The 24,591-nt window shown below is 39.1% G+C and overlaps 3 protein-coding genes across 4 annotated transcripts in view; 2 read left to right on the plus strand and 1 right to left on the minus strand.

The window, feature by feature from the left end:
• Positions 1-17,444, plus strand: part of LOC147161959 (calsenilin-like) — a 42,739-nt gene extending 25,295 nt beyond the window's left edge. Inside the window, exons 1-10 of one of the 2 annotated variants that reach the window (XM_086096443.1) lie at positions 2,876-2,960; positions 3,046-3,111; positions 6,578-6,746; positions 12,533-12,657; positions 14,377-14,446; positions 14,527-14,597; positions 14,678-14,785; positions 15,536-15,640; positions 15,705-15,767; positions 15,842-17,444. In XM_086096443.1, coding sequence (XP_085952569.1) covers positions 2,949-2,960; positions 3,046-3,111; positions 6,578-6,746; positions 12,533-12,657; positions 14,377-14,446; positions 14,527-14,597; positions 14,678-14,785; positions 15,536-15,640; positions 15,705-15,767; positions 15,842-15,889 — 837 coding nt within the window. In that variant the 5' untranslated portion in view covers positions 2,876-2,948 and the 3' untranslated portion in view covers positions 15,890-17,444. Of the gene's footprint in view, positions 1-2,875; positions 2,961-3,045; positions 3,112-6,577; positions 6,747-12,532; positions 12,658-14,376; positions 14,447-14,526; positions 14,598-14,677; positions 14,786-15,535; positions 15,641-15,704; positions 15,768-15,841 lie in introns of those variants that run through there. The other variant, XM_086096445.1, reaches the window with a different exon arrangement.
• Positions 17,445-18,586: 1,142 nt separating this feature from the next.
• Positions 18,587-20,485, plus strand: sprn2 (shadow of prion protein 2). Its single transcript, XM_086097254.1, has 2 exons — positions 18,587-18,654; positions 19,983-20,485. The coding sequence occupies exon 2, from the start codon at positions 19,998-20,000 to the stop codon at positions 20,436-20,438; it is 441 nt and encodes a 146-aa protein (XP_085953380.1). The 5' UTR covers positions 18,587-18,654; positions 19,983-19,997; the 3' UTR covers positions 20,439-20,485.
• A 121-nt stretch (positions 20,486-20,606) lies between these two features.
• Positions 20,607-24,552, minus strand: prnpb (prion protein b). Its single transcript, XM_086097644.1, has 2 exons — positions 24,388-24,552; positions 20,607-24,052 (listed from the first exon to the last, which is right to left on the minus strand). Exon 2 carries the CDS (start codon positions 24,046-24,048, stop codon positions 22,483-22,485), a length of 1,566 nt encoding a protein of 521 aa, XP_085953770.1. The 5' UTR covers positions 24,049-24,052; positions 24,388-24,552; the 3' UTR covers positions 20,607-22,482.
• Between the last annotated feature and the right edge of the window lie 39 nt (positions 24,553-24,591).

Genomic DNA, 24,591 nt, shown 5'->3' on the forward strand with positions numbered 1-24,591 from the left:
ACGAAAAAACATATTATTTATTTACAGTATTTGACCGCTACAAGTCATTTCAGACAAATGGGGACAGGGTTCCTGGCAAAGGCCACAGCGTGTTTGTCCCGTCAAACAGGCTTCCTCCTGTCATCATCACTCACTGTAATAAAACATAAAATTATGTCGCATTAGTTGTCACACGCATCACTTTCACAAGCTTCCATTTTATTGTATTCTCACAACGACACATAGAGTTCCAAGGAAAAGGATGTGAACCTTTGGGAACAACCTGGATTTTTGTATAAACTGGTCATAAAATGTCTTCTTAAACTAGGAACTACATAAGCAATTACATTTTTTATTGAACACAACGTGGAAACATTTGCAGCAGGGTTTCTGCGAGTCAATAATTGTTTTTATAAATCAGTAAATTCATTTGGATAAAGTTTTATATATATATATATATATATATATATATATATATATATATATATATACACACACACACATGCACACGCACGCGCACACATACACATATATATACACTCATGATGGTGGCTGATACCAGTATTGGCTGCCCTCTACTGGCCATTTTACAATCAGGAACAAGAATTTAGAAATTAGAAGAATAGAAAATTGCCATTAATATGCAGTATTAAGGGAAAATACTATATTGGGATTTATAGGTATTTTTTAAAAATTTCAGTCATTTTATGTACTAGTGGTATTGGTGACAACTCAAGAGTTGAGTATCGTATCGGTCTGAAAAAAAGTGGTATCGAACATCCCTAATTTATTTGATTTGTTGATATACAAACTTTGACTTTCTCTGTCAAATCCCATACAATGTGATATGGGCTTTGCAATATTACACAGCCGTGCAATTGAATGATTAAAATAAAACGTATCTGCTGTGTAGTGAAGTGCTGCACACAATTAATTATCCCATAACCTTCTGAGGTGCCTGATAAAAGTGGTGGGGGGGATTGACAACTTCAGAGCTGTTCATGTTAATTAAGTCAGTGGTCAGATTAAAGCTTTGGAGTTAATTAAAAATTTTGCATTAATATTCCTGTGCTGTTACTTTATATACTGTATTTAATTCTAGCATCTTTATTTTTAACTAAATTGTGAACATATGTTCAAGGAATTCTTGGCAACAAGCATTTTTTTTTCCTATTCTGGACACAGTACATTGACACTGGCAATGCAGAGATCTGAAGTAAACATTCATGCCTGAAAAGAAAGAATATTGCCCCCAATGTTCAGAACAATGAAAACGACTGTCACTTTTTAATAAAATTCCAGATTCCCATGATGTCATAAATGAAGGGTATTACTTCTTAATCCCAAGGCGGAGCTGTCTTTATTTATTTTTTCTTTAATAGACGTTAGTTATGGCTAAGGGTGATTATTTGTTGTTATTCCGCTAGGATCCTCCCCTATTCTGCATACAGCATGTGTTTTGGTTTTAAATGCCATTTCTTCATGGTTATATGAAAAAAAGAAAAAAAAAGAAAAGACTGGCATATTTGTGGCACGGCCCCTGAGAGCTCACAGCGCAAATGTGTTTGCAAGCTGTGTGGGTATAAGTACATTCTGAGAGGAATGCAACATTCATGCAGGGAAGGAGGAAGTAAAAGCAACGCTGTCACACGCACGTCTGCGCACATGCACATCCACCATTAAACTCTGAAATTGGAGGCACTCTGGAACGTGTGAGGCTAAAAATATCTCTGGCGTTTGCATCAGGGAGGCAGACCGTATTACAGATCTGCCAAGTGCTCGTCGAACCTTAAAAGCATAAACAATGTATGATAATGTAGGATTCAACTTTGCTTTATATATTAAGAGGTGGAAAAACATGTTATTTTGTCATTGCATCATCATATGATATGTTGCAAATTAATTTTTTTATGTTATTACTCGTGGACCCTAGTTTGGATAAGTGGTTTGAACAATTAATGAATTAACTTTGACTTTACATGCTCTCCCTGATTATAATACCAAACACTGCCAGAAAACTAAAATGTTGAATGACTTCAATCTACTTTTTTTTTGGTGCCATTTTAGACACAATCGGATGAAAATGGCGGGGAAATTTGTATTTCTTGGGTTTTGACCTAATAAGAGCTGGAGATTTTGTAATGTGCGGTGAGATTCACGAGTGGTGAAGCAGTACTCCTCGAGAATGGAATACAAAAATATGAGCCAAAAATCAAAAATTTGCCTAAATTACAATTTTGACCTCAACTATATGTTTCAAATAAGGTTAAAAATTAATTGATTGAATATGCTTCAATCAATTAGACCCTGTTCATCAATGTAATAATAATAATATCTGTCCTTCATACGTACTATTTGAACAGGAAATACGGACATATAACAATTTTAATGATGAAGTGATTTCTAATTATTCAATTAAAAAAAGACTCTACATGTAAAGGCCGGAACATCAAAATAAAATGGAACAACATTTTTAATTATTTATTTATTTTTATTCTTCACATGCAGGGTACCCTGACCACGCATCACTGATTTCCATCATCCTTGGTTCTCAATACGACAACGTATCGACAAAGTGTTTGCATATCTGGAAAGCGGTCATCTTGGCATTTAATATACCAGGATTTAATTCATTTTTGACTGCGTTGTCGTTGAACTTTGACTTTAAGCGCACTGCTTGTCGATCAGGGTCAGTCACCACCAGAAATGTGTTAACTTTGACTTTCACAAGCAAGACAACTTTAGTATTTTCTTTGCACGCGTACCTGCACACACAAAGCACACAGTGCTTGCAGATGCAGTATATTAAAAGTCAATTCTTTTTTTTAATTTCCTTTGAGGGGCAGAAGTGAGCTCGGGCCAAATCTAATCGTATTTCATAACAGACTGTATGCTACCACGTAAACATCCCACCACACCCCTCCTCCTCCTCTGAGTCCTCCTGCACATCTTCCATCCATTTTTATCCTATGCGAAGTCAGGTGAGTGAGCAGATGTACTCCTCCTCCTCCTCCTCATACTACTAACTCCTCGCCCCTCTCTCGCTTTCTTTGTTTTTGCATGCAGCTGTGGCTCACCGAGGAGAATCTGGAGAGGATCAAAACAGTGAAGAAGGAAGCAGGCACCATGCAGGTACAGTAAGTGTTCATTGACATTCATTTTAGTGAAGGTTTGGGTTTATCCAGATGTTGCATACTGTATGTGATTTTCAAAATAATAGTCTGCACGTGAGACGGCTTTTTCTTTACTCATTTAAAATTGCATCACATATTTTATGATTATTTTCAAACACAGAAGACAAAAAGCTGCAGGCAGGCTGGGAATATTTTATATTTTATTTGAAAATGTTTTGTTTGAAAAAAAAAAAGTGTTTAATTTCCTCTGTAAATTCATCTTTTATTTGCTGTATCATGCAACACATAACATTTGCATTGCAGGTGAATGCATGGGTTTTCACCGTTTTTTATGCTTTTTTTTGTCCTTCCAATAGCTTCTATAAATGGTCTGATCTTTTATTGATGCAATTTTAAGGAGTGTGAATAATTGAGCGATGCCGCGCATGCGTGCTCCGCCACACTCTTTTTTTATTCAAAAAGAAGGGACAACCAAGCGCCACACACAGTACAGTATTTTTAATTGATGTGCATTCAGAAATACTTCGGTTGCATTCACAAGCATATGTTTCTAAAAAAAAAAAAAGAAGGCAAGCTTAGTAAACCAAATCAATTCACAGTCACTTTTGAAGACTTTATGTCCAAAATAGAAAACCTAACAAAAAAAATTATTCTCAGCTGTCTTAAAATTCAGACACAATGTCCGCAGTGGCTCTGTTATCACTAAAATATTCATCTGACTGCAGAGACCCCTGAATGTGCGCCAGTGTCAGGTGACATGATGAAAATAACAAGAAAAGAGGTTATTTTTAGAAGCGCCCTGAACACAGAAATTTTAGATATCTGCTTATGTTTTCTCTGTTAATGTGCATTTTATAGAGATGTCTTACACAATGCTGGATTGAAAAAAGTGACAATATATTAGACACCTATTGGACGGCAAACTACAACAACAATAAAATGTTGTATTTTTGTAATTGTTGCAGAGCAGCGACAGCTGGCTTGGCAACTCTATAACAGTAGTATAGTATATTACAAATGAAACATCTTTAAAAAAAAAACGTTTTAATAAAACTGCACTTGTGAGTGGTTGAATCAGTTTATTAGTCAAGGCAATGATTTGTCACAATAATGCCCCAAAAACTTAATAAATTAGGAAACAGATGAATGTGACTATGCAACACTTTAGTTCAGTTTACTACAGTAACCTCCTCTACAACCTTCCTAGGAAATCACAAACTCCCAACAGTGGTGAACTATATTTTATAACAGGCACCATGTTAGCCTAAATCAATTAGCAAATTCACCAAACAAAGTAAAGGAAGAGACAGAGAATATGAAAATGAGCAGTTACTGTTGCACATAAAAAAATTAAAAAAACATCCATTGAGTATTTTCTGCCAAGCCTTCGTCATCCCAAAGACAGTAAGCTCTTTTTCCGGTTTCCACACCCCCGTTTCACTCACCCAATTACAAATCACAGACACTTTCACTACCTTACAATCACAGACAGTCCAAACTTGTCAAATTCTAACAAGAATCCATGTAACATGGTCAGTAGCAAGCATTACTGCCTCCTGTGATTTTTTTGTTTTTCAGTTGTGTTATGTAAACTAGTGTGAAGGTGTCTGAATGTGATTGGATGAACGAGTGAGAAGGGTCGGGCGACTGCACTCATGGACGGCGGGGAGCACATCTATGTCGGAAAAAGTCCGTTTGTATTATGTATGTATGTAATTAATGTACATATGTAATTAATGTACATTATGTATTGGGTGGCAGTTCAGTGTGATCATGTGAATTTGATTAGTTATAAAAAGTACAAACTCAGTCACTTATTTACGATGGCGTGTTAGGGCCACTTTTTTTTTTTTAAGAGGGGATGTAAGATTCCAAACAAAAAAACTCGTAGATTTGTGATATTATTAAGTGGCAAATTTGCGAGAAAAAAAACGTATACATTTACGAGAAATAATCTTGCAGATTTGCGAGAAAAAAACTCAGAAACTTGCGAGTTGTAGCGTAACTATAGTCTGGACGAGGTGCTGGTTTTTGTACACCAGGAGCTATATAACCTGAAGGTTTGTTGGTGGTTAATGGAACAATTTTTATTTAAAATGAAAAGGCAGGATGGAGACGGATTTCTAAACATTACTCGTTACACACGGCAAGCTACAGTGAAAACACTTCCTGACCCCCTATCAGCAAACTAACACTAACCAATCAGAAGCTAGCATACTTTAGGTAAATGCAAGTGAATGCCTGAGAACAGCAGATTCAACACATCAATTTAGTGACTTGTACCCAACGCTTCAAAGTGTGAATGCTTAATATGATATGTTTAATCTCTGCAGAATTTACTATCTCCTTATTTTAAAACCTGACCAAAAAGTATTGGCACTAACATCCGAGTAGTATGCTACGTGTATTTCTCGCAAGTTTCTGATTTTTTATATCTCGCCAATCTGCGAGTTTATTTCTTGTAAGTTAGTGAGGGGGTTTTTCTTGCAAATTTGCCACTTTGTAATGTCGCAAATATACGAGTGTTTTCTCGTAAATTTGTGAGGTTTTTTTTCTCGCAAATTTGCAACTTAGTAATGTCGCAAAAATATACATGTCTTTTTCTCATTAAGTTGTGAGTTTTTTCTCTCGCAAATTTGCCACTTTGTAATGTCACAAATATACGATTTTTTTCTCGTAAATTTGTGAGTTTTTTTCTCATAAATTTGCCACTTTGTAGTGTCGCAAATATGCGAGTTTGTTTCACGTCAATTAGTGAGGGTTTTTTTATTCTTGCAAATTTGCCACTTTATGTCACAAATATACGAGTTTTTTCTCGTAAATTTGTGAGTTTTTTTCTCTCGCAAATTTGCAACTTAGTAATGTCGCAAAAATATACACGTTTTTTTCTCATTAAGTTGTGAGTTTTTTCTCTCGCAAATTTGCCACTTTGTAATGTCACAAATATACGAGTTTTATATCGGCAATTTGTGAGTATTTTCTCAGAATATTCCCCCCCTCTAATATTTATATGTGGCCCTAATTCACTTCGTCTTATTCACTCACTCTTAGTTTACAGTGCTAAAATATTCTGCTTCACTCAAGAGAAGCTGGGTTTGTCTGGTTCTCACATACTTCGATGGGTTTCTGGTTATTCCTGAGTCTGATATACTGCTCTTAAATGTCACTTGAATTTGCAGACGTGTCTCAATAACACATCCACATCTAGAGGTGGGGTTTGGGTTGGACCAAAAAAGAATAATAATCAAACGCTAATAGGGAACACCACATTTAAACATGCAAAACAAACAGTCATTCAATGATGGAGAATCACACATTAAAAATTCGAAAGTCCATCAACCAGCAAATCAAAGGGAAAATATGACAAAGTGGGAGATTGGTGTGGAACAGACATGTCTGAAGTGAAACCATAATTAAAAGAAGTCTCACTGAGTCTTCACTGGATCTATTTGTGTCTCCTTAAGGCACAAAACAAGGAGGTGGACGGCGGTCTGCTGCCTGACGGGAAAGAGGCGAGTCCAGCCGGACAGGCCGAAGGCTCCAAGTGGCAGAGACCAAAGTTTTCACGAAAATCTCTCATGAGCTGCTGTCTGGTCAAGTGGATCATCGCGAGCACCACTCAACAGGGGCCAGGTAGAACTATTGTCAATAAATAAGACAATACTGTATTATCCCCCCCCCCCCCCCAATTCAAATAAATAATCTTTCTAGATTCAAATGAATACAAGTGCAAATAATCGAATACAGCGCCAACATTTTTTGTAACAGCGTTTTAATAAGAAAAATACAGCATTGATTCTCAATTCCACATTTTTTGTTGTATTTATGTCATGACCCAATTTAATAGACATTAAGAACAATAAAACACTTTTTTTTATAAACACACAGTAATACTTAAATATGCATAGAATTAAAAAAAAATTAACTGTTTGTGCATCATGACAATTAACTGCCAAGCATTTTCAGAAAAGAGGATGTGCCAGCTGATTTAAGCATTTTGACTGATCTTTCAAGGTCCACAGAAAATTTTGTGTTTGGACTATGGAAACATAGATACTACCAAATGAAAGATTGAACTCTCATCTTTCATCGGAACAAAAAAGTTTGTTTCTACCTTATTCCGTTTTTCAGTAATCAACAATATAAAATAGGTTAGTTTCACCCAACTGCTCTGTTTTGGACCAAAATACGGAGAAATCAAGCTTTTTGTGAAACGATATTATTTCATGCATTGTAGTGAATTTGACACCTTTTTTTTTCCATGAATGATGCCACAAACACCTAAACAGTGCTTTACTTCTGTAAAACACTACCACCAAGAATGAAAAAGGTTTTTTTTGATAGCAAAATACGTTTATTTACATTCAACAGTGTAACAATTTGACAAAACAATTTGGCAAACTATTTACAAATGTGTGCAACTGTGGTACTATTTACAATTTTGTGGATGTTTCAACGACAGTTTTTCTTTTTGTGAGGTATATTGTGTAAAACTCCCCTGCGTGCAAGGGGACGCAGCAGGATTTGCACCACAGATTAGTTTCACTGCGATTGCCCCTTCTTGCCGGCCTTTTTTTCCGGGGAGTAGCAGGTATATACTGCAGTGTGTGTTTGGCCATGTTGTCATCAAGTCTACTCTCAGGATCATGATACGGTGACCTGGTGTTACGTCTGGCTTCCTCATGTCCGTCAGTTCCTATACCGGGTGGTAAGAGATGTTCTGATTCATCTTATCCACTCCATTCATGGTGGCATCGTAGTCCAGAACCAGTGTCTTCTCCGTGATTAAACTGTACCCGCTCCTCCGATGAATATGCATTGGACTCGGGGTACTCTTCATCGTCCGATTGAACGTCCGCCTGTGCAGAAGGGCTCGGTTGTGCACCACGTTTTCCGCCGTTAGCATCGCTAGCCGGTGAGGCTTTACGACGTGATCGAAGCCGCCGCGTCAACGCTTCCAACTTCGGCGTCAACCTCGGAGTCACCATCATCATCATCATCAATGTGCTCTTTAGCATTGGTCGATGCTTTTCGTCTTTGAAAAAAATGCTCAAGCGTGAGCTGCTTGCAACCGGTCGCCATTTTCGCTTCCTCAGCCATTCTCCCCTCAACACTCTAGCTCCGCCTCAAGTCTTCTACTGACTCCTACCCGATCTTGTCCAAAGAGAGTCATCGCTGCCATCTAGTGCCCAAAAATAGTCATTATACTAACTCGATCTGCTTGATACTTTCAGCACAGCTTGCCAAGGCTTTCCTCCACCCGTTTCCAAAAAAAACATAGTGAACGTCTTTTAACGTCTTTGGCGGCACTCATTTGGATTTTACTAAATGTAATTAAACGTTTTTGGCGGTCAAAGAGTTAAATGGGCATTATGATGTTCATTCAAGTTTGCATGCTTTAGCTGAGAGAGGTTTAGAATTACTGCATCATTGATGCTAGTTTGTTAGCTCATCTATAACATTTTTCATGATGTGGTAGCATTGAGCTAGCAGACCTGTCTCATTCATGTTAGTTGCATTTGGTGTAAAGCATGAATGCTGCCTGTGAGTTAAAAAATTGTAGTTGTCTTTAGGAGTGCTTGCTTTTTTTGTAACACTTTGGGCTCTGCTTCTATTAAGTAAAAGAGGTAGAAAAAATGACTGACTTAAGCAAAACAAGAATTGGGGTGTGTAAAGTCTGCTATCATTTGTATCTTAATTTTGTAACAAAAGCACGATTATTAATATTAAGCCACCTGGAAATCCCTTTAATTTGTGGCCAAAGAAAATCATAATATTTGTCCTCTAAATAAAATGTTTAAACTAATAACAGGTTGTTTTTATGTGGCAAAATATCGCATTCAGAACACTTGTATTCCTAGCATATTAACTCAATGGCATATTGGTCTTGTTCGTTGTGTCGAGAAGTTGCCAAATATTCCACTTTTTAACTATAACTTGATATCGTTTCTTGCTCAGGAGATTATCTTTTGTCCCTTGACAGATTCTTCTCCTGTAGAGTATACACAATGTGACAAGTGAGCATGTTGTCTGTTCTTAGTGTTTCACTGGCATGCAGACATTTTTCTTAATTATTGACAATGGCCTTCTGTGCAGTATGACAGTCTGCTGTGTACCTTTGTCAACAGAACGCATCGTATATTGAATCATTACTGCCATCTGCTGGTCAGCAGGCAGAGCTCCTGCAGCAAAAGTAGAAGTTTAGCATTAGTATAATGACAGATTTGAGAATATTCCACTAGCCACTTTTAATGATAATAATGGGAGGTAATTGGGGACTTTTCTTTTCTTTTCTTTTTTTATAAGCTGTACCTTTAAAAACAAATTGTCATAAGGTGATAGACAGATGACAGACAACCAAACGTCACAATCTCACCGTTGATTTATTTGTTGCCATATAGACAAATAGTCAGTTATTGTCTACTACAGGTGGGCCCAAGCCTGGATACAAAAATATATATATATATATATTTTTTTTTTAATGGGTGGGTGTGTCGGGAAGGTCATCCACTGTTCAGTGCCAAACAAATCATGCAAGTGTTTCGCTGTGGCGACCCCTGTTGGCGAAAACCGACAATTGTAACAAAATCCACATGTAGGTAGAATGATTGATTGATCACAGACTGATGTCAACTTCTCTGTAGTTGTGAGATTGTTTTTCACACATGCAACTCATGCAGTAGAATAGAAGAGCAGGAGGACTAAGATGCATCCAACACTATGATGTTGCTTTGTATTTTATGGAATGAGCTCATGCAACTTGGTTGTTATTGTTGTGACAGAATATGTTTTTGTTTTACTCACTTTGGGGTGATGATTGTGCTGAAAGTGCAACTCTTGTTTTGGATTTTGTGCCAAATTTTAAAATACTAAAGGCTGGGGACTGATCCTTGTGGCACTTTGCATTGTTTTGGCCTGCCAATAAATTGCCAATGTTTTAATGTAATCCTACTGCTCGGATAGTTGAATAAGGACCCTAAACATTATGTGAAAGTAACTAGAAATTGAATATTCATCAAATAAACTATCAGTGTGTAACGCTCGCGGGCCGATCGGCCATGGATAGCGCAGCGGGTCAGCAAAAAAATGGGAGAAAAAAAACAAAGAAGCGCCACCCTGTGGAGCGGTGCCACACTGCCGATTGTTACAAGTGCATTCCTCTCAAAAATCTAACAAACATCTGGACATGTTTTAGGACATGAAGCATATGTCATCAATAATAGTAATGAACATTTCATTGTTACACTTTTGCCAAATGTATATTTTGCTCTTTTTGTTAATTATTATTAGACAAAGCTATGCCCTCCTGACAAAATAAAGTTTCTCCCCTCACCCACATTGCTCCTTGGCTTCAAGATGCCACAAGATGGCACCAAAGTAATATTTTTTTTATATTAGACATTGCTGATGCCTTCGCACAAAAGTTTTTCAGACAAAGAGAGGATTAGGTTCCCCGTTCCCTCATTGTCCAAATGCTTATGAGCAGCACTATGGCTGACGGGAGGGAATCCTCCAAGCCACAGGAAAGTTTCCACAGCCAACCAAATGCGCTGTCCAACTCCCCCCCCCCCCCCCCATCAAAGACCAATATGTTACCTCTTAACAATTGATTTACCCTCTGCTACTTAAACTGAGTCCATTATGTTATGCCGAGTCATCAGACGTGTACCACACTTACCTTTGTTGGCCCTTAAGCATGCTGACAAACACATTAAAACAATGTTATCCACATGGATGTAAGGCTCAGTGCGGCGACAGTCCCGACATGCCTGCTGTGCCGTATGTGCAGTACTTTAAACAAGGCGCCGTTTAGCGGCCCTGTTAAATGTGTTTTGTAGCTCAGCGGTATTGACAGGCGGGCTTCCTTCACTCTTAAGTGCTGTTCATATATCCCCAGCATCAGCGGATATGGATCATCACTTGTTTCTTTGTTGTTGTTTTTTTTTGTTTTTTTTACAGCTTTGCATCCTTGAAATGACTGAGCAAATAAAGACAGACAAGCGGAGACTATCAAACCTCCCAAACGCACACACATAGGTGAGAGGAGATGGTGGCGGGTTGCCACCCTAGCAATGGAGGCTCGTTGTGGCTCACGCGAGGGGATCAATGCTTATTATCCGGCAGCATGTGTTGGAATTCTACTTCAACTTTGCGTCTTTTAACTCGGATTGTCTCTAGTGAGTCCGACTTGTAACTGCTGATGTCTACACTCCAAGCTGCATTGTCACTTTACATGAAGTCTATTTTTTGTTTGCACAAGATCCAGTGACATGCCATGATGGGAGTGGATGGCATGGAAATTATTGCGATTGTAGTTGTTGCAGGGATGTTTTATTTCGTGCTTAAACAGTTTGGGATGTGTGACCCTTCGCAAGAAGGTAAGATGCGCATGCTGCGGCTCGACTGGGAGTTTTATGATGTCGTCTACCGAGAACTGTATTTAAAAAAAAAAATCCTGCTTTTACAATGCTTGAAATGTATTACATTTATTATTGTGGTTCTTCTGATTTGCTGTGGCAAAGCTGCATTGCATCATACTAAGAACTGTTTGCATACAATACGTTAAGTAAGTTATTAGAAACAGCTCTCTCTTTTTTTAATATAAAATAAATAAATTATTTATAAAAAAAAAATATATATAAAATAAAAAAGAAAAGAAAAGAAAAAGAAACAGCTCTCATTATTATGTAGTGCAGTGTTACACCATTGCAAAATACTTCCACATTAATAATAAACAGTGTATTTAAATGTGTTATTACTTTATTTTCATCATCTCAATCTCTTCCCCCGGTCTTGTCTTTTTCCACTTTCCATTTGTGTTGCGCTCTTTGTAAAGATGGTGAGTATGTACATATATTGAGTTGATATTTTAGCCCTTTTGACACCATCCTCCCTTTTCATCGTGGACATTTTGAATTCTAAATAACTTGCGTGGAAAAATACAAAAAAAAAGAAAGTGTGGAATGTGCTATTGCAAAGATAACATGGTCTGGAATTAGGTTTTTTTGTTTGTTTTTTTGCCACTTCACGTGTCCATTCTGGGTGTCCGAAATGAAAATAATCCACACTACTCAGAACTAATACGCAAGGAAATTGCATCCAAAGTGTCCAAAATGAAAGTCTATTAAAAACTGTTCCGAATAGTTGCTTATTTCCTTTGACATCAGATGTTATGAGTTATTTTCCCAGCATTTATTTGCACTTATTATTTTGTATTGTATGTTCCACACACTTACTGCACATCGCCTTCCCTAACTTTTGTTTTGCATCATGGAAAGCATTACCTTCTTTTGCCTTTCATTTCTCTCCGGTAGACTCTTTTGCCCCCCCCCCCCCCTGTTTTTGCTGTTCTTATTTCCGTGTCTTTACGTCCCTTCTTTGGCTTGCCCCCACCTCCCCATTTCCCCTCCCTCTGGCAGACAGCTGCGACGGTGACCTCGAGCTCTCCATGGTACGTCATCAACCCGAGGGCCTTGAGCAGCTTCAGGCGCAGACCCAGTTCACCAGGAAGGAGCTTCAGTCCCTTTACAGAGGCTTCAAAAATGTAAGAAAACTACCGTAGTGTGCACACAACAGTCGGGGGGCGTACTCAATTTTAGGCAAACACAGACTAATTGCTTGGGGCACAAAAACAACTCATCAAAAACGATTGAAGAGGAAGTCAATCCAAACATTTTCTTTCCACCAGTCTAGTCTAAACACGGTATTCTGATTAATATTGCGTTTGTGGAATATGAATAAAGCAGCAAAATCCACCCGTTTTATTCATCTCAGCGCCGGCCATTTTGCCACTTGCTGTCGACTGAAAATGGCATCACAGTTTGCTCAGGGCTCAGGTAACGGCCAATCCCGCTTCACCTGTTTTCTGAGTTTGGACATGTGACGTTTGCAAGCTGAGCCACGAATAGCTGTTACCAGAGTAACTGTGATGTCATTTTCGGTCGACAACAAGTGGCAAAATGGCCGCCCCCTGGGAGGAATAACAACAGGTGGATTTTGCTGTACTGTGTATGCATTTTTTTGTTGTTGCAAATATTCATAAAACTGATTTTCCACTATTCACAAAAACATGTATTTGATAAATAAATAAATTCATGCAGTGGTTCACATTGACCTTTGAATGTTTGTTCTGTCCTAAAGATACAAACATGACAGGAAAAAATAACGTTTTAAAATCCAAATGTCCTAGAAATGTATTCTGTTTTCTGCACTACAATGGTGAATTTGAGCTATCGCGTGATTTATACGGTCCACACTGTGTGTGCTAATGCATATGGGGAGTTGCAGGTTTTAGTGCACTTTAAAAGAGATCAACTGTAATTAAAGCGGAGACAAAGACTACAAGTCAGCTTTGCCGAAATACATTAAGGAAGCTTGTCACGAGTTGTGGTCAGGAACCGCCACTGTAAGCAAAACCATGTTGCTTCTACAGTGGGAGCATCTAATACCCAACGTAATCTGTACTGGTAGACGCCTGTGTTTTTGGTTGGCCACGTACACAAATCCACCACATTAAATGAAAATTGTACTTTTTTTTTACTCAAAAATAGCCACTCTCTAGCCCCTAGTCGTCATGGTAACGAAAACATTCTTGAGTAGGCTCGTTGAGTGGTTGCAAAGATGAAGGGGAGAGGGAAGGCTCATCTCAGCGAGGGTCTAAAAAGTGTGCGCTTTCTTTAACACTCTATGCTGCCACAAGGTGGCGCCAAAGACATGGCTAATTAGTGTGACGAAAGTTAATGTTGGAAGGAAGTTGAGACTAACATCTTCGTATGTCAGGTCGGACTCGGAGCTAAGTTTAGCCAAAGTTGCTAACAGATGTTACGGAGAAGTTTCTTTTTTTTAATCAAATCATCTGGAAACCATTTAAGAGTAATGTGTTAAGATGAGTTTGAAATGATGAAATCATAGCTTGAGGCATAATTATTAAATGACTGCACTGCTCTGGCCCTATCTTTTGCGGGCTTTACTGTATTACCATGCAGACAGGACAGATGTGCCTCACTACTATCCTTTCGTCACGAAAGTTCAGTGTACGATTCTTGAGGGCAACACGGTGCACAAATATAAATGAACTCTCAGTCTCTTGTGCCTTAACAGAAACCAAGCAAACATCTGGCTGGACATGACATGCATTAGTCCAAGAAGCACACATGTAATCAATAATAGAACAATTATTCCAAGAATTATAGAACATTTCATTGTTAAACCCTTCCCTCTTGTGTATTTCACTTATTGTTATTCATTCCTATTTCCATAAAAGGAATGTCCCAGTGGGCTTGTGGATGAAGAAACGTTCAAGACCATTTACTCACAGTTCTTTCCTCAAGGAGGTAAATGTGATGATAAATGTCTGTATTTTTTGTGTGTTTACACATTAAGCTTTGTCCTCTTTTGCGCTTTTGCTCCTCAGATGCCACCATGTACGCACATTTCTTGTTCAACGCCTTCGACATGGACAGAAGCGGTGCTATCCGATTCGAGGCATGTTTGCCGTTGCTATCAAATCAACTTGTATTTACAATTTTGAGGACATTCATCAGCTAACGAAATGACCTTCACAGGACTTTGTGCTGGGCTTGTCTGTGCTGCTTCGAGGTTCGGTGCCGGAGAAGCTGCGCTGGGCCTTTAATCTCTATGATATCAACAAGGACGGCTACATTACTAAGGAGGTTGACGCAACTTCTATCGTGTGTGTGATAAAAAGCGTATGGAGCCAATGCACTGTCACTAAATTTTGCCTTGTAAATCTTAGGAAATTCAGTACATTGGATTAAAAAAAAAGTCTACACACCCCTGTTCCAATGCCAGTTTTTTTTATGATCAAAACAACTTTCCCACCATTAATGTGACCTTTAACCTATACAATTCAATTGAAAACTAAATTGTGTTAATAAAAACCTGATATGTGGTTGCACAAGTGTGCACACCCCTAAGAAACATTCAGGCTTCTGCTAGAAAGAAAAAAATGTCAGGAAAAGCTGGTTTCACTTAATTTGGGGTTAATAAGAGGCCCGCTAAATGGTGACAGGAGTGTGCCGTTTACCATTTAATTTTTTTTTTTAATCAACTGAGTTGTACAGATTACAAATTGGTGGAGTTTTATATGATTTAATTTGCTCTCCTTTGTTTTATATCACAAAAACCTAACATGTGAACAGGGGTGTGTAGACTTTTATATCCACTGTATAGACACCAAAGCAAGCACTGAAAAATAACTTACATTAAAAAAATAAAATTTTGAGCATTCCGGGGGTTTTTTTTCAAAGCACAGCACCCTTTTTCTTTTTCCTTTTGTTTCAACTTTTAAATGCCATTTATTTGAATGCCAAAATGTAAAGGCAGTATGTTGTCGCTCCATCAAGAAGCACCTACGTTACTAACTAGACTGTTGTAATATCTTGAGCCGTGTTTTCTTGCAGGACATGATGGCAATAATGACCTCCATTTATGATATGATGGGCAGGTACACCTTACCGAGTGTACGAGAAGATTCCCCATATGAACATGTGGAGAAATTCTTCCAGGTACCCTGACTGTTTGATCCAACCCTCGGTTCTGAATAATTACATGAAAACAACAATTTTCCAGAAAATGGATCGGAACCGAGATGGAATGGTGACCATGGATGAATTCATAGAAACCTGCCAAAAGGTAAACTCACAATAACAGTCTCCATTTTGGAGAAGTGCGCTTTAGACTTACTTGGTCTTCTGTCTTTGGAACAGGATGAGAGCATTATGTCTTCCATGCAACTCTTTGAGAACGTCATCTAACTTCAAGAGGAGACGTCTCAGCCTAACGTAAACCTTAGAAATCACCGTAGGTTTCCCCCCCCCCCCCTCATGTAGTGGCCGTACTCAACTGCAGAGAATACCAGGTGCCAATTAGAAGTCAGACGTATTAGGGCAGGAGGGCTTTACTTTTATTTTTCTAAATTATTTTAAATTTGTATATATATTTTTTAAATGAATTCATGACATTACGTTAACTGCCAACCAGTTACCCAGATGGTCGGACATTACGATGAGGATGTATTTTCGCAGCACTAGTGGTTCGTTAGCATGTCTGCTTGACAATTCCACAAAGATTCACTTTCACATTGAAGGCTCAAAATTGTCAAAGGTTGTGAATGTGTGCATGATTGGTTATCTCTTTCCCCTGCGTTTGATTGGCTTCATTGTACTGCAATAGGGTTGGTTAGAGATTAAGCCGGAAATTCAATTTTCGGGTTACGTCACCATTGTAGGAACGGAACCCCGTTTGGAAACCCATAGGACAACCTGATTCATTTCAAAGTGGAATTTTTTTTACCCAGTAGGAAAACAAAGCTTTTCAGCGCTATCTAGTGCCATCCACCTCCTGCATCTAATACGGGTGAAATCAAATGTTTTGTTTGTTTTTGCATATATTTGTTACGTTGCGTGTCAAGCTGTAAAAAAAATCACAAATTTTCATTTTTACAATATCAAAAGCGACATCATTGAAATTGCATTTTTTGCTTGTTCCGCCACTAGTTGTCAATAAAATGAAGAATGCATTTTATGAGGTGTGATGAAGGCTGGCTCACTTGCATGAAACAACTTAGGATTTCAGCAAAAACAAATAGGATATGTTAATTGCCCTATAATATATGCTCCTTGAGGTATTTTGGTGAAAGCTTGTCACAGACATTAAGACACTTGGGAACTTTGACAAACTGAAAATATTCCATCGGAATTGGTAAAAAGCCATCAAGTAAAAAAAAAAAAAAAAAAAAAACGGATCTTTCTGCAGTCTATGTTGTGACAAAGGAGCTTCACATGGTTAAATAATGTGAACAAGTGTGTGTCTGTTGCCAGTTTTGCCTCAGGGGCAACATGATATGAAGCAACGCCAGCTGTAAAATGAAAAGAAAAGAAAAGCCATATTTTTTTGTGATTTCATTGGACAGAAATGTCTGTTAACAATCATCTCTGTTGTTTTACATCCTGTGGACGCTTTGACTTGTGCAAAACATGCCGTGCAAACGCAGCTCCGGTTCTTAAAGTCTTTGCTGTCTGTCTGTTGTGTTCTGTGGGACGAACCACAGGCCCTGAAGCAATTCAAGCCTTTCATGTGATTATGGAGAAACAGCATGTCCGACGACCAGCTCGTCGATATAGAGTAGGGAGTGAATACAGCTCTGTAAAAAAATGACTGCACCAATTTTTTTGTGATTTCAAAAAAGAAACTTGACAACATGTCTCATTTTAATCAACAAAACAATGGCATCACCAGGAAAGCCAGAGCCTAGACCTAAAACCAACTGAAAATGTGTTGCAGAGATCAGTGAAGAAGTTGCAAAGTCAATGGTGTGTTTGTTTATTTTCTATGTCCACTATGTATGCTTGATGAGGTCATTAACGCTGAACTAAAGCACTTTTGGGGGGGGGGGGGTGGGTGGAAGCAACTTTAGCAAAGTACTGCACATAAACTACAGTAATAATAATAAACAATAGATATGTTGAATGTAAACAAACAACTGCCATTTTCTATTAGCCCTTAATTCGTTCGTTAGCTAACCTCACATTCCCCATTCTGATCAATGGAATGAGTGGTTCAAATAATCCATTTTTTTTTTTTAAATCAACATGAATTAAATTTAAACTCATCTCGTGTAGAGATTAGCACGTTCTCATGGTTAGCTCGACTGCCTCGCATCTCTGAGCTTGACATCCAAGTTGGGTTAACTTGAGACTATAAATTGTCTATGTTGGCATGAATGTGAGTGTAAATTGTTGTTTGTCAATGTGCCCTGTGATAGACCTGGCGACCAGTCTAGGGGTGTACACCGCATCTCGCCCAAAAGTCAGCTCGGTAAGCACCAGCTCACTCGGCTGTGACCCTGGTGAAAACAAGAGACAGAAAATGGATTTTATATATGATACAGACTACATTAGAGTCCCATCAAAGAGCATGTTCAACACAGTGACAGAATTTTGCACTTATCCATAGTAATTAGTTGCACATGTATTCAAGCTTACTTGGAAAAGTTTTGTTTTAATGAGTACATACTTGAACGCAGACCACATTTTACATTCTGCTCTTTGGAAATGAGTAGAAAATGGTGTAGTGTTTCAGGATGTTTATTGTACGAATAACATTAAAGTTTTGGAAAGTGACAATAAATATTTCTAAGTTGGAGACACCACAGAGAGAGAGAGCCGTTGCTCTAAGATCACTTTACAGGGTCTTTAATCATAATTGTTATAGTATGTCATAACTTAGCTAACCTTACTGCAAAATACATGTCAGTAGAGTTGCATGTTGTGGATCACAAACAAACACTCTGTGGTGTTGCACCGTCCTCTGGCTGCATATGCCCCTGAATAATGACACATGACCGTGGATGGTCAGCAAAAATCATTCAACCTGTACTGTATTATTCATCTTGGGCCAATAGGGGCACGTGGGGGGAGGGGCTTAACTCACGTTGGTATAGAATTATGAAAAGCAACCTTCTGGATCAAATGGATTGCCCCATCAGCATCACATCCTCAGCATAGGATCCCACGGAAAGGTAAACACACTATTGTTCTCTTACGTTTGTCTTTTTTTTTTTGAGGGAAATTTTTTTTTTCCATGTTATTGACACATTAAATATACTATATTTGTGTTTAATATTTGGCTGTTTTGTTAATTTTAATCTTTGTATTTAATTTTATATTACTACTCAATACTTGCTACATAAATGTAAAGATGCCATCATATTTATTTGTCATTATTTTTACATTTTAATTTATCTTTTAGTCAAACTACAACAAGGAAATTCTTGCAATAAAGCCATTTTTCCACTTCTTTTTATTATAAATTTGTATATGTGTATTTATTTATTTTTATCTACTTTTTTATTTCTTTTGATATTACTCCATTTTTGCCACATCAATTTAAAAAAGCTATTATGTCAGGTGTATTGTTATTATTGCATCTTTACTTTAATTTGTTTCTTCTACTATAAATGCTTTCCACAACCATTTCAATAAGTTTAGTTTAATCAAACTACTTGCCATGTCAGGATAACGAAGTTTTTTTTAGTTTTTTTTTTTTTTTTACTCAATTGCTTTTAATCTTTTTTTTTTTTTTATCAAACTACCCCATCCTTGCCACAGCAACACAAGAAGACATTTTACATGTTTGACTTTTTATTAGGCTACTTTATTTATTATTTTACTACTACATACTACAAGAGACTAAAAGCTTATTTTCTGTTTGTCTTTTGTTTTTATTTAATTCAGATTTTTTTTTAATGAGTCAAAAAATAATACCAAATACCGATTTGCCACATCAGCCTGAAAAAGGAAGATTGTTTGCCCCCCCCCTTTTTTTTTTAAATGTATTTATTTATTTTAATTTTATTTTAATTTTTTTTAAATTGCAACCATTATTAAAACTACAAAGTGTATTGCATCCACTTGGGGGTTTTATTGAAATACTTTGCCTGTTTTGGGGGGAATTAAAAAAAAAACTGTCATTAAAAATATTCCCCAAAACTTTTTTTTCCAGAAAAAATGAAAAAATATTCAGAAAATCAGGAATAAACTATTCAGAATAACAGAAAAAAATATTAAATAAAACAAACATTTAAAAATTACTCTTAACCCCCCCCCCCCCAAAAAAAAAGACAGGAAGTTTTGTCCCCGCTATGTAAATGCAATACACTTCCATATTAAACAGTAACATTCTATCATGTATTCTTTACTAGTGACTTGATGTAGTTTGGTTTTAAGGTGTCATGGACACAATGTTGTAAATCATCATTCAGCAATAACAAAGGCAGTGTTTGATGATGTCAGTTTTGTTATACACTATATGGAAATTGAACATGTCTTGATCCATGTGTGCTTGCAGGACCTCTAGACTGTGATGACAGGCCAGCAGAAGCTCGTGTCACTGTGGCTCTTGTTGCTGCTCATAGTAGCGCTGTGTCCAGGTGCGCAGCACACATACAGTAAACGTAGTGGTAATGCACAAAAAAGTGGAAAAAGCAATAAGGCACCCGATTTTAAGGGTCCCGGCCTTCCCAAGCACGGCCTCAAGTGGGCTGGGGCTGCAGCGGCCGGCATGCTGGGGGGCACGGGCACCGGGCTGGGCTTCCTTGGGAGGCCCAAGCACGGTTCCAGGGGGCACGCCGGCCAAAAGGGGGAACCCGCCAAGCGCTACTACGACCAAGGCCAAACGTTTCGTAATCAGTCGAGATGGAGGGCTTTTCTGAAGGCGGCGGCGCCTGCGCACATGGGCAACCTCTTCCTTATGCTGGGACACACACTCGCCTTCCTCACTGGGGTCTGCATAGGCGTACTTTGACCTGCATCTCGATTGGAAGTGCAAATAGAATAAATGTTTGCAAATTATATTCCCTCTTGTTTCGTTTCATGCTGTATTCTTAATTATTTCATGCTAATTTACGGGACAAGGCTCAGAAGTTCGATAATATAATAGCTACGTTTGAGAACAGACTATAAGAGGCGCAGATAGGGATTTTTAACAGAATTTATTTGATCACATACACATTCACGGCAAATTATAGTACATCAAAGTGGTAGTATCACACAAAATAAGAGACTGATGCAATTGAATTCACTGACGTAGAAGTGCACTTTTTTCAATTTGTGAAACAAGCATGGGGAAAATATCAAACCATTTAAATTTGATTTTAAATTGACAACATTTTATCATTTGTGAATGAATATAAGTTCAAAATACATAATAACAAACAAAAGGAAATGATTGACTTTTAAGGTTCACTTCACAAGTTACTGCACAATAAATCATTCGTGTGACCTGACAACCCTTCAAATAATAAAAGTGCAGAACTGAGATGGAAACATTTCTTTAAAATTGTATAACAATAGTCTCTGCCAGCCTATATTAATGTATGCATTCGTCAAAACACATTTGAAAAGTACTGAATAAAAGCAGCTACTGTATTGCAACGGAACAGTACCAATGCAAGTCACGTGGTGGGTGCAGGCTCGAAAGAAGCATTACGTCAGTCTTCCATTGACTTCAGCTATGAAGCCATACAAACACAGATGCACGTCAAATGACAATTTGCTCCCGTGGTGAGCAAAATATTCTGAAAAGGTAACAGAATTGAGATGTTTGCAAGTCAGAAATAAACATGTACATTAAAAATTACAACAAAACAACACGTTTTTCTCTGGAAATTTTGTCCAATCAAATTTCAGCCTCCATGTGTTGCCATCTCAGGATCCTCAGAATTGTTCATTTAACTTAAACAGTAGCACGAGATTCCTACTTTTTATGTTACAACGTTCATAACGTGATGACTTTTCTCATAATATGGCGCTAGTCTCATAACAATCATTTTTCACGTACCATTTAAACTCCCCCACCCCTAATAATATTACAAGTTATTACAAATGTTGCAACTTGTCCTTGTAATTTCAGTGGTGGGTTTTCGACCGAGCAACACCAGGGAAAACATTTGCATCAAAATAGCTGGATAGCAAGCGCTATATTTACACATCATCATGCAAAACCTGTTTACTCTCGTTAAGTGAAGCCTGATTGCTATAGTTATATATATATATAGATTGTTATAGGAGCTATACTGTCATAATGAGCTTCCACTTAAGTGCAAAAAAACAAACAAACAAAAGATGTATTCAGTGCTCAACAACGCGGAGTGCAAATCAAAAATGAGTTCACGTTAGACTTAACATTACTTCTAGAGGTTTAATCCTTTTTCTTGAAAATGCACAGGACTCCATCCATCCTTGTTGTGTTAGTTTTGTGTTATGTACATATATACTGCTCAAAGACGGTTAGGCATGTTGGGCTTTTGGGTGAAATTTCAACCTCTAAACTTTTGGATGCAAATGCTCAGAAGTTAAGTGTCTCAGTACTTTTTGAATGTTCTGCTCTCTAACAAGAAGCTGAACGGCAAAACGTGCATTTCTTCCCGTTCCCCTCGGCTTGGTTTCAAAATGCCAAACTGTGAACAACTGAAGACGACTGTTAAATGCCGGTTCTGATTGAACAAAAAAATACAGCATATTGTCCATTCAAGGATCAGAACGCTGGTTGTCACTATTGTCATTCAGCTCCTTGTTAGAGAACAGCAAGCTACGCAAAAAAGTACTGAAACGGACAAAAGTTTAGAGAAGGCCAAATGAAGTTCACCTGTAAAAAGGTGAAAGTGCATTTGAGATACATTCATTTCACAGAAAGCTCAATATTCCCAACTTTTAAAGAGTAGTGCATGTAATCATTGATTAAATATGAGCCGGAAGGAGCAAATTTCAAGATTATTGAGGATATAGGATACGCTAGAACAGCATTACTGTATGATCACGTGCAGCTATGAAGGAGGGTCTAATTGTTCTTACTGGAGCAGGAGAACGCTGAACAACAACATAAAGAGCGACGGGAAAAACTGCGCCACCCCGTAGCTGGGCGGGCCACTGCGACCTCTCTGCACCTGATAGTCGGGCTTGCGTTCCTCCAGGAAGCGCTCCGAGTAGACCATGTAATTCTCCACGCAGCGCCGCGCCTTCATCTGCTCCACCAGCGACGGGTAGCCGATCTCCTCGATGCTCACCGTGTCGTCGTCTTCCTCTTGGGTGCCCCCAGAGGAGTTGGTCTTCGGCTCCTTGAGAAGATCCGTTCTGTTCATGCATCGGGCCATGAACGCGTCGTAGGTCTCGGCTCTCGGCGGCGGCTTGTAGACGTAGTCGCGGCCAAAGTCCTTCTCGTCGGTGGAGCGCGAGCCGTAGCGGCGGTACATGTAGTTGTTGTAGTACTGCTCTTCTTCTGGGTTACGGAACGGAAAGTGCGGTCGGGGGAAGCGCCCCAGACCGTAGCCCACCGCCATCCCGGCCACGGCGCCCACGCCCGCCGCCATGATGGCCTTCTTGGCGAACCCCGTAGATTTGGGTTTGTAACCCATTCCCTGCACGGAACGGGAGAAGGGGGACCCTCCGGTTCCGTGACCGCCGTATCCGTAAGCGCCCCCGCCAATGTGGGGACTCAGGATCCTATTGTTTGGGTTTCCTTGGGGGTAGCCAAATGATCCGCCACGCCCTGGATACCCACCTGCAGCTGGGTAGCCTCCCGCAACTGGGTACCCACCCCTGTTAGGATAGCCCCCTCCGGCCGGGTAGCTTCCCCCGGCCGGATAGCTCCCGCCGGCCGGGTAGCCACCCCTGTTCGGGTAGCCCCCTCCAGCAGCTGGGTTCTGGTTTGGATAATTCCTTCCAGGATTCTGGTTAGGATAACCTCCGGCAGCTGGGTTCTGATTTGGATAATTCCTTCCAGGATTCTGGTTAGGATAACCTCCGGCAGCTGGGTTCTGATTTGGATAATTCCTTCCAGGATTCTGGTTAGGATAACCTCCGGCAGCTGGGTTCTGATTTGGATAATTCCTTCCAGGATTCTGGTTAGGATAACCTCCGGCAGCTGGGTTCTGATTTGGATAATTCCTTCCAGGATTCTGGTTAGGATAACCTCCGGCAGCTGGGTTCTGATTTGGATAACCGCCTCCAGCTGGATAATTGCCTCCCGCGGGGTTTTGGTTGGGGTATCCACCAGCAGCTGGATTACGGCCTGCAGGGTTCTGGTTTGGATAACCACCGCCGGCTGGATTGCGGCCTGCAGGGTTCTGGTTGGGATAACTCCCACCTCCTGGATAGCTCGACGGGTTTTTATTTCCCGTTCCTGGGTAATTTCCACCAGAGGGGTATGGATTGGTGTTCCGGTTGGAACTGCTTCCCGGATTCGAGCTGGACGGTTTAGATTGCGAGCCCCGGTTACTCCAAGAGGTGGAAGATCTCCGGCCGCTGCTGCTGCTGCTGCTGCTTCCTCCTCCTCTTCTGGCCCATGTGGCGTCAGGGTTTAGCAAACATATGATGAGGAAAGACAGCAAAACTGCCTCCCGCCATCTCTTCATCATGGTCCTAAGAATTAAAGAAATCATTGATTTAAAATGAAAGAAATTCAAATAGCAAAATGAATGACAGACAGCAACTGACGAATGACATCATATTCCTGTTCTTTAATTGGTCATCCGGCAGAGAGCTGCTTTAATATTTTAGCAATCGGCATCTATTGTCCTCTGATCATGCGCGTCACACAAAAAGAATACAAATTAATCCACTTCAAGATTTACAAGAGTGGGCAAAATGATGTTTTTCTTGAAAAAAAAATTAACCACTAGAATGAAGCTAAATGTGAATAACGGAATCGACTTTTCCCGCATGGAACTAAATAACATTAATATTGAGTACTATACCTGAATAATGTCCCACCGATGAATAACGGCTAAATTCGGTTATTCGTCGTTAAATCTGGAGATTAGACGGTGTTGTTGTCCGTGTGTTCTCGTTTTCTCCGTTATGCGTTGTGTCTGTGAGGGTTGGGTCTTGGGCTGTGGTGCACTCGTTTTTGCACACACACCAGACCGGACACGGAAATTGAGGCCGGATACAACCAGTTA

The sequence above is a fragment of the Leptonotus elevatus genome, chromosome 15 (assembly GCF_054856555.1).
Source record: "Leptonotus elevatus isolate MCC_2025b chromosome 15, RoL_Lele_1.0, whole genome shotgun sequence".
Classification (NCBI taxonomy): Eukaryota; Metazoa; Chordata; class Actinopteri; order Syngnathiformes; family Syngnathidae; genus Leptonotus; species Leptonotus elevatus.

Coding starts and splice junctions, on each gene's coding strand:
- prnpb (XM_086097644.1), bottom strand. CDS start 24,048: ATGATGAAGAGATGGCGGGAGGCAGTTTTGCTGTCTTTCCTCATCATA.
- sprn2 (XM_086097254.1), top strand. CDS start 19,998: ATGACAGGCCAGCAGAAGCTCGTGTCACTGTGGCTCTTGTTGCTGCTC.